This window comes from Hevea brasiliensis, chromosome 14, assembly GCF_030052815.1.
Source record: "Hevea brasiliensis isolate MT/VB/25A 57/8 chromosome 14, ASM3005281v1, whole genome shotgun sequence".
Classification (NCBI taxonomy): domain Eukaryota; kingdom Viridiplantae; phylum Streptophyta; class Magnoliopsida; order Malpighiales; family Euphorbiaceae; genus Hevea; species Hevea brasiliensis.
Genome location: NC_079506.1, coordinates 16,945,275 through 16,955,875, shown reverse-complemented (window position 1 = coordinate 16,955,875; position 10,601 = coordinate 16,945,275). Strand labels below are relative to the sequence as shown.

At 35.4% G+C, this 10,601-nt stretch overlaps 1 protein-coding gene across 1 annotated transcript; it reads right to left on the bottom strand.

The window, feature by feature from the left end:
* Window positions 1–2,773: 2,773 nt before the first annotated feature.
* On the bottom strand, window positions 2,774–9,246 carry LOC110672307 (uncharacterized). Its single transcript, XM_021835043.2, has 2 exons — window positions 7,133–9,246; window positions 2,774–3,235 (listed from the first exon to the last, which is right to left on the bottom strand). Exon 1 carries the CDS (start codon window positions 8,922–8,924, stop codon window positions 7,137–7,139), a length of 1,788 nt encoding a protein of 595 aa, XP_021690735.2. The 5' UTR covers window positions 8,925–9,246; the 3' UTR covers window positions 2,774–3,235; window positions 7,133–7,136.
* Between the last annotated feature and the right edge of the window lie 1,355 nt (window positions 9,247–10,601).

Here is a 10,601-nt window from a genome sequence, read left to right as displayed (position 1 = left end):
TATATATATATATATATATATATATATATATATATATATATATATAAGTGATTAAATTATAACATTAAGTTGATTAGTAATTCTGATATATAAAATCAGTCAATCATCTATATAAGTTCACAATAAAATAAATTAATATGTAATTTATATAGTATTATCTCTGAATTTAATACAATAACACATGGAGGAGTGTCTAGAGGTATAGGACAAATGACACGAATACAATTGATATACGAGTAATTCAATGTCTATATCATCTTTGATTATGACAGTTATTATGTCAGAGAAAAAATTAACCTCCCACACTTATTAGGTACAGATATTTGTGATTATCCTCGTATCAATAAATGACTCTTTGTTATATTAATGAGAGAAATATTTTTATTCTTGAGCATAATTCTAAGAAATTAAGATCAGATACAGGTTGGTAGCCCGTTTAGAATACTCAGGTTTGATTTTCTGATCAAGTAAACCATGTGAGCTTTGACCATTCACTTGTTCTCACCATCTTCATATATAAGTATAACTATTTGCATGCATGCAATCACTTTACCTGTGAATTTCCATGTATCCTCGATCTAAGAGTCCAATATTTTTAAGTGTATCATCTCCCACTCTCTCTATTTATAATTCATGCGTTCATTCTTCACTTCAAAAGTCAACATCAATTAAATTAAATCAAATCAAATCTTAGAAGTAATTAGACTATTCAATAAGTGATCAAACTAATGGTCATAATTTAATAATTTAGCAAATGATTAAGCAATTAGACGAATAAGTATACACTTAACATTAGAAATTTAAATTAACAATGAATTGTTGTTATTTACTATTTAGTCTCTGATTATTCTGATCATTTATTATTTAATTTCTATATTTTAAAAAATTTACATGAAATATTACTCTATCAACTAAATATTCTCTCATCTAATTTTTTTTAAACATATCCCAGCTTATTTTATAATTAAATAAGAGAGATTTCTTTTTTTTTTTTTTTTTATAATACTCTTACCTCTCCCTCTCTACTATTTCTTGTCTCTCTCATTCTCTCATCTAATTTCAATTTCATCATCAGTTCTACCAATATCATCTGTATCAATTGAACCCAAAAAGCAAAAAAAATCCAAAAAGATAAAGAGAGAAAAGGGAAAGACAGAGACTAATAATTTTTTCTTCCCTCTTTTCCTAGTTGTTTACTTTTATATCGTGAAAGAAAAGAATATAAAGCACCCACTTACGATCATGAGCATCAAATAAAAATAAATAAATATACTCAAATTATTATATAATATAGAGTCAAATTGTTATTTTAAAAAAAAAATAAAATAAAATTATAGCTATCGAGTTAGAGATTTTATAAATTGATTTACGCATGACTCTTTCCATTACTACATAATACAATAATAATATTTTAATTTCTGAAATTTTGAATTAAACAATATTTCAACCTTTAAAAATAATACGAAGAAGTTCATTAAATAAATGGTTATTTCATTTAGAAACTTTAAAGACCGAGCTGTGTTTATTTTGTGGACAAACCTATTGTGTAAGAAAATTTATAAATGCAAGACTAAAAATTTAATTTGAAAATGTTAGAAAACAAAGGAATCCAAATTTACTTATTAATTAAAGGAATCTTAAATTATTTTGAACAGATGAAAATCTCAATAAACATACACCGCCATGGAAATTTACAAATAAAGACTTGCAAGCAATTCTATGTAACAAAGAGAGAAGTTTTTTCGAGTTTCCTTTCTTATGAGACATGGGATCTCATTTTTGTCAGGGTTCATCGGTTGACCCTCCCCTATATGGGATCTTCTTCTGAGACACAAGGTCTCATCTTTGTTGGGTTTCACTAGAGACAATGCCTTTACGAGGGATGGCTCTCTTCACCCTATCCGGATGTAAGTTTCTTTCCCCTCCTCCAGATGGATTGTATATGTTTTTTGGGTTTGTTTTGTTGCATGCAGGTCTCTAACACAATGATTCTTCAGTGCAACAGTGTCCTACTATGGCTGTAATTCTGTTTGTTGGGTTCAGTTTTAGTGGGTTATGGACAAATCGAACATCAATGCTTTTTTCTAGATTTAATGGCATAAGAATGTTCCCCTTGGGAGATGATGACATCTCGTTAGGTTCAAAGTTATCACAAGTCGCAAATGGGTTGCCGAGAACCCTGCTCTCTACTTCCTCCGCTACATTGACGATATTCTATTTTTCCTTAGCTTGGGATTTTAATTTCGACCGCCTTGAAGGTTTGAAAGATGATAATGGCTAGAAGGGTTTCCTTTGATCCTCGGTTGAAAAGCAAGCCGTGCATGTCAATAACAGTAGGAGACCTTTATTTCTATTAGTCGTTGTTGGCTCTGAATATTGTCTCGAGGACCAACGATGGGCTAACTTGGCTAAAACGCTCTGAGTTGCTGCTATCTCTTCAAACTAGGGTCAAGGTTTATGAGTCGAATACACATTGCAGATTAGGGTTTTGAAGTTCTTGGGCCTATCTTGCATGAGCTAATTAAATGATATTATTTGAATAAGTGTGCCCTTATTTTGTAATTGGACCTCAGAACTTTTTTAGTCAATGAAATGCCCATCTATGTACCGATAATTTAAAAAAAAAAAAAAAAAAAGGGATGCTCCTTACAAAGCACCAATGTAAACCCCATGGCCCAATACTGTTTCAGAAATAATGTAGAGCTTGATATAAAAATTAAAAATAATAAAGTGAAAAAATTAACCGATTTATACATGTACCAATAAAATAACACTTCGAAAATGGAGTATATACAACTTTTAATTACTTTCAGTCAACAAATATAAGATAGCGTTTCTATCAACAACTGATACATTGATGCCAAATAGACCTTTTACTAATTGGACCACAGCTCATGTTCCCAGACATTGAAATAGGGAACTGGGCTCATGGCAAAGTATTTAGGAGCTCCACTCTAGCCAACTTACCAAAATGTAGAGAAGAATTTCACTCACCATTATAATACTTCATGTTTCTTCTGAAAACAGACATAAGCCATATAACTAATAAGCATACCTTTCTCATGTAGAGAATATCAACAGGATCTGTGGTCACGCTTCAGATCTCAAAAGAATGCTGTCCAACAAGCTGCATCAATTCTTGTCTGATCGCCGTACACTATCCATATTTGACAGGAGTGAACAGTAGCATGAATTGTCCATACCATACAAAGTACCTTGAAGCAACCTAATTGGACTATCCAAAGCCCATAAATTGGCAGGGGTAGGGGTTGGGAAGGAAACAAAAAGAATCCAGATTTCACCAAGAGAAATGAAAAAAAGGGGCAAACCATCATCAGCTATGCACAAATCCATCATGCAATATCTCTATATAAGACATTTAGACACCAAGCCATCATAAGAAGTAATCACAATAAATAACAAATCAGTTGTACAAGGAAAAGGTACATAATTAGATTTTTGAAGCAGGTGACAGCTTTACACTTTGCTGTATCAATTTGACAATATACAAATAATGGTGATATAATTTTCAAGTAACCCACTTGTTTCAGCTGTGCATCCATGCACAGAATTCTTACTAAACTAGGAAATCAAGGGGAGAAACATGTACATTACAATAAAAAAAAAATGGGTGAGAAAGCAGCGTCTTCTAGAAAATAAATACATTCACAACAAATAAAAATTGAGAATAATCGTCCACCAAGTCAAGGGAACAGAGAAAAACGAAAAAGGATCTCCAAGGTTTACCCTAGTACAAATATGAGTCTCTCTCTGTTCAAAATCAAACATTTTGGCAGCTGAATTCCATAAAAATCAGCACTTATAAAAAGACCAAAATGACAAGATTCAATTATGTTCGTTTGAGACATACTGTAGTCAAACCAGGACCAAAGTGTTGAATTTTTATAAAGCAGCAATGCCAAAGTGTTTCATTTTGTGAAGAAGACTAAATCCAAGGAATTATCACTTATAATAACCAATTTAAAACACACACATTCTCAGCCCCAAAAGTACACACAGTGTCCCTAAAAACCGCAGCACAATCTTGACCAAACATGAAATAATCAAGAAAAAAAATTGGAGATATTTCACTTCTATGCATTTGCAATGTTGTTGTTGGACACTTTGTGAAGCACGAAGAGACAGAGACATTGAAGTAGGAGAAAGAAGATAACTATTCAACAAAAATACAACATATAATACACGAGCAAAGTGTTCCTCAACATATATATATATATTGCAATGTTGTTGTTGGACACTTTGTGAAGCACGAAAAGACAGAGACATTGAAGTAGGAGAAAGAAGATAACTATTCAACAAAAATACAACATATAATACATGAGCAAAGTGTTCCTCAACATATATATATATATATATATATATATATATATATATATATGTTGAGGAACACTTTGCTCATGTATTATATGTTGTATTTTTGTTGAATAGTTATCTTCTTTCTCCTACTTCAATTATATATACTACATTACACATTTCTGAGAATTTAACCCAAAATCGTTTAGAGTGAAGAAAGCGAATCCATATAGCCGACTCCAAATTTTTGGGATAAAGGCTTAATTGAGTTGAGTTATATATATATATATATATACACACACACACTGTAAAGGTAATGTCACACCCCTTGATTTGAGCATTTTAGTAGATGGACCTTCAGTACATGATGTATCATAACCCCTTATTATGTAGATGCTAAATCATGGAGTAGAAACCTCATAACAACAAATCATTGAATGAGGAGAATGAAGCAAGGAAGCCAGCATGTAATTTTCAGTCAAATGCAACTTGTGATAACACAATAAAAAAAATCATATAGACCAAAGAATACAATTGCCGTTACAATATAACAAGGGAGACAAAAGGCTCAAACATGACTACTGCACTGCACATTGGACATGCCAACGACAAGAGGAGAAAGAAGTTGCTATCACCCCTTTGCCGATAAACAGTAAAAGGCACACATTGATCATCAGAATCAAATCAACAAAGTAATAGTCAACAGGGAATTAAGAACTCACAATGTGAACTCTCAATCCCAAAGTATAAGTAAACGGATTTGAAAAACCACAACAGGAAGGAGACTTGGAGTACATCTCTCTGGCAAACCGTGTGGACCGTGGAATAATAGGTCAGACATAATACATGAGAAATTTTTTCAAAAAAAATTAACATACATAATGGCCCAGATTGTTGTTGGCTGTTGCCTCAAGGTTAAACTGTATATGCTTCCTTCAGAGGAAAATCTCATGTTAAAAAACAAGAGATGATACCTGAATAACTTGTGAAACCCCTTCTAAAAACTTTCCTGATAAGGATCCAACTTCAATAAAGAAACAATAACTAGCAAAAAGAGCTCCTAGATCATGAGCATGTCAAAGTCAAAGTGACTAATCTACAAATCATAAAGTATCCTTGAGTTACATACTAGAAAAGGTAATTAATACACACTTTTAAACTTGAAGACTGCAAGCTTCCAGGATTTAAATGCAATAGTACCAAATATCATAAGAAAGAGCAGCAGAACAGCAAAGCAAGAAGCATACTTTACCAAGAACACAAATCCACATCCATCAAAGCTTGACATATCCAAAGCAAAGTGTGGAATAAGCCCAATATCTAGGTCATGCTAGGTCAGTAGCCTAGAATGAAATAACGCAGAAGCAGCATCAAACATGGAAAATTCAGGCACAAAAGCATTTCCACCTACACTTTTCAACAATATCAACCTCATTTTAGAGACTCAGACCTTCAAGAAACTATACTGAAATGAGAGCGTTTGCTCTATTTTATTTCATAACTTTCTGGTTTAGAAAAGCCATTGCATTTTGGAGTTAGGTTTTTATTTTCAGTATTTGATCAGCATTACACATTTCCGAGAATTTAACCCAAAATCGTTTAGAGTGGAAAAAGAGAATCCATATAGCCGACCCTAAATTTTTGGGATAAAGGCTTAGTTGAGTTGATTAGGTTTATATGAATACACATCTGCCACGATAAAGAGAGAGATAGAGGAAGGGAGGCAAAGAAAGCCTTCAAATACCAAGCCACTATCTTGCCAGTGATCCAATTCAGAAGACTTGCATTCAGCAACTAGAATAATTCTCCCTAATATGATAAGCAATTTCCATGATGGAATTTTATTCAATTTCTAAGAACAAAAAATAGGCTCACTTTATTGCTTGCAATGACATCCAACTGGAGATAAAACTCAGTCTTGTTTTGTGCTATTTAGAATTTATATTCAGATACAAGGTGATGGTTTTATGTCTAGAGACACTAAGTTGACTCACAACTCACAAGTCCTAAAGCATACTAATCTCACAAACCTCAAAATGAGAACATCATTATATTATTTTATCCAGCATGCATCCACTTAGCAGACATACTGAAGAGAGACAAATTTTCCGTTGTATTTTATTCATATAAAATATCTATTTATTGCCTTATTTAGATTTGTACTTGGTATTTATGTTCCAATACCAAACCTATGGTGAAACTATGAGAAAAAGGGGAGAAAATCTGCTTAAAAACTGATACCATCTCCCACAATTCTAGTTCTAGCACATCTACAAATTAAACACTCAGAATCTGGTTTCAAAAGAAAAACAACACCCACACACTTAGAATCCAGACAATGACAGCACACATTTTTGAAGCCAACTTATTTGGAAAGGTAATAACAATCGGGAAGTATTTTTAAAGAAAAGTTGAAAAGATTATATTTATTAAAAAAGGGTATCAAGCACATCGGCAGAAAGTTTTCTGACACATTAAAGTTTTTGCCACAAAGATTTTATTCAGGCTTCAGTTGAAATTGACTTTCCTAGTTGTCCACAGTCCACTGGACCTAAATAAAAGTTTAAACTACCAATATATCCTTCTACAACAGCATGATCCACAGAGAAAAAGTAATCATTTCAGATAATTAAGTGATCATGAAAGCAAATGCCTGCAAAATATACACTGAATTCAACAGCAAGGCAAAATTGCAAACGAAATGCTGGTGCCTCTCCATGATAAATACTACAGCCATACAACAAAGGACTAACCAAAAAAGGAAAAGAAAAGAAGGGGAAAAAAACATAAAATTAACAACAAAATGGTAGGATCTTACTTCACTAACTAGCCTTGACTTTGTCATCCCCAACAACAGAGAGTATTGGCAAGCTGCTCAAAAATTCATCAAGACCCTCAAAAAACGCAATCCCTTCAATATTATCCTCCTCCCCATTTCCAGCTCCATGTTGTTCGCTCACTCCTGGCACTGCCTCTTCCACCTCATTGCTAAACATTACATTCAAATCCAACTTCCCCAAGTCCTTTGCTCCCTTCTTCTTCCCACTACTTCCCTCCCCCTTTCCCACCACCTCTCCTTCCACATTACTCACACCATCCGCATTTTGAGCACTCGCCTTCTTTGCCCTCTCATTTTGTGATTTCTTCACATTTTTACTAGGTGTTGCTTTTCCTTTGGCATTTTTCGCTTTCTTTCTTCTACCATCCCAATCATCATCATCCGAATCAGACTCATCATCACTCGGGTCAGAAAGATCTATGTAGACATCATCTTTGTAAATCACTTTCGGCTCAGATCTATTTGATGGATTACCCTGTCTTGATTTTCCACCGCCAGGCAAAGGGGTGGTAAACATTGCCGATACCGGTGACCAATTAGTACCAAAACCACCTCCACCTTTACCATGACCGGAAAAACCCAACGGGAAATAACCCCAACAACAAAAGTACGTGTCTTTACCTGTCACCGGCGGTGATGGTATCATTACCGCATGAAACGCTCGTTTACATTTCTGACACCTAATTGCACAGTCTTCATAACCCTTTGGATACTCATAGAGAATGTAACAGTAAGGACATGCGGTCCAGAAACTTGGTACCTCTGACTCAGTCACACTTGTCTGGGTCGTCGACCGAATTGCACGTGATGACTCAACACTAATAGGCTGGGCAGCTGGTCGACTCGGCTCGGATACTTTCGGCTGGGGTACCGGACGACTCGGCTCCGCTGCTTTTGGCTGGGGTACTGGACGACTCGGCTCCGCTGCTTTTGGCTGGGGTACTGGACGACTCGGCTCCGCTGCTTTTGGCTGGGGTACTGGACGACTCGGCTCCGCTGCTTTTGGCTGGGCTGCAGGTCTAATCGGTTCAGCTGCTACAGGCTGCGGTGAAGGACGAATAGGCTCGGTTGCTTTTGCTTGAGGCGCAGCCTGAGGCACAGGACGATTCAGCTCAGTGATTTTATGCTGAGGTATCGGCCGAATTGGTTCAGTCATTCTCGGCTGAGTTTCTAAGCGAGTTGACTCTGGCTGAGCCATGCCATCCTCGTCCACTACTACTCTTCCATCCCTGCTGATTTTAGGGCTTCTCCTCACATTTCCTTGTGAGGATTGCCCCTGTGGAAACTCTTGACCAGGAATGACAAGTTGCCCGAGTTGACCGAGTTGGCCAAGTTGCCCGAGCTGACTCACCTGCAACTCGTGATCGTACATTGCCTTCTTCGAGGGGTTGGAGAACACCATCCAAGCCTCAGAAACGAGCCTAAAAGCATGATCTGCAAAAGAAAGCCTATTCCTGGTAGGATTCAACAACAAAGCAAGCTTACGGTACTGAGTCGCGACGAGTTCCATAGACTGAGACAATCTCGGGAGTTGAAGGATCGCATAATAGTCATGGCTACCACCGCCGTTGTAATTAATGATTCTCAACTCTCCGGCGAGGAGCGTGTCAGCGATGGCGATAATTTGATCCGAAAACTCCAGGAGCCTGGGGTCGGACTCTCGTGCTCTGATCGCAAAGCTCTTGGCGCCCTGGAAATCACGTGCGGTGAGAAGCTTCTCCGCTATGGTAAGCCACCGCTCCGCTTCTATCCTGTAGCTGCCACCGTCCATTGCCCTTTCTCTAACTTTCTCTCTCTACACTTTTTCTCCAATATTTATTTATTTATTTATTTTTGCGGTCAAGGAAGGAGAGGAAGAGGGCAAAAGGACGATGAGCTTTTTTAAGTGGACGAAAAAAGACTGTACTTCTCAAGAAATTACAACAATTTCATTCCCTTGACTAGGGTGTCCAGAGGCATTATGAGCGAGGGTGTTTTGGTCATTTGGTAAACCCAGTTCTGGTAATCGGAGATGTCATTTCCCTCGTGTTTTGGGTGGACGAAAGATGACAAGGAACATGGAAGCAGATCATGGGTGAGGAAGAGAGAGAGATCATAGGAGGGTAAAATGGTCATTTAAGGAATAATAAATTATCTGTAATGTTTTCCTCACGTGGGTTTTTTGCCTGGTTGGAAGAGAGAGAGAGAGAGAGAGAGAGAAGGGCAGAAAAGAAGGACATGAAATTTAGGTGAAGGTGATTGTTGTTATTGGACAAGGGAGGGGTAAAATAGTAAAATAATAAGAGATAGCTTAAATAAATGTAGAATTGGATTAAAGAGATGCAAGCATGGGTGGTGATGGAAAGTAGAGTTGGAGGTGAGGTAATGATCAATGCAAGGGGAAGTTTAAAATAATTCACAAATAACTTGACTCAATCCTAATGGCACGAGCATTTAAGACTCTCATCAAGAACCTTCACTAACTCATCTCGTCTCTCAACATGAATATGTTAACCCCTCCTGTGAAAGCTTTGCCATTGTCAAGCCAATCTAGTGTTAGATTTCCTTCCTTCAAGACATGTTGCACTTCTAGCTCCAATTAAGTTGTTGTTTAATTAGGGTAATCCATTTAAAAAAAATAAAGACTAAAAGTACTAAAAAAATAAGTGAGATATTTGAAAAAGGTTTTTAGAGAGAAATTCCTCTTAGCCACTATATATATATATATATATATATATGGAAAAACAATAAAGGAAGAAAGGCTCGAAGTTTTTATCTAAGAGTAAGCATTATTCGATTCAAATCGAATAAATTAAATTAAACTATTTTAATTTGATAATTTAATTTAATTTTTAAAATAATTATATTCGATTATGTTTTATATTATAAAAATTTCAGTTATTTTGATTTAGTTTTATTTTAAAAAGGAAAAATAGATTAAACCGAACTGAATCAAATAGTTTTATTGATTTTTGAATTGATTTATTTTTATGGAGAATTTGTGAATTATATGTAATTATATATATATATATATATATTGTTTAATTTCATTGATTAATAGTTATTAGGTTCAAACTAATATCAAAATCAGATCAAATAACTTGAAAATCAAATTTAAATTAAAAATAATGAAAAATCAAAATCGATCTATTTGAGCGGAATCAAAATAGTGTAATTTAGTTCGATTCGATTTTTTATCCATTTCGATTCAATTTCTAAAATATATAATTTAATTTTTATAATTTAATTTAATTTAATTTAATTTAATTCGATTTGAACCGAATGCACCCTGCTCCACTGCCATCCCTCCTTTCTTTGCTATCGATAGCACCTCGCTGAGTTGCCAAGGTGTCACTCGACCTCTAAAACGCTCTCTTTGCCTCATTGACAGTGTCGAGGGAAATAAATTCCTCGATCGAGGAGGAAGAGGAGGCAAAGTGAGTGTTGAAGCTGATGGTTAACATTGGTA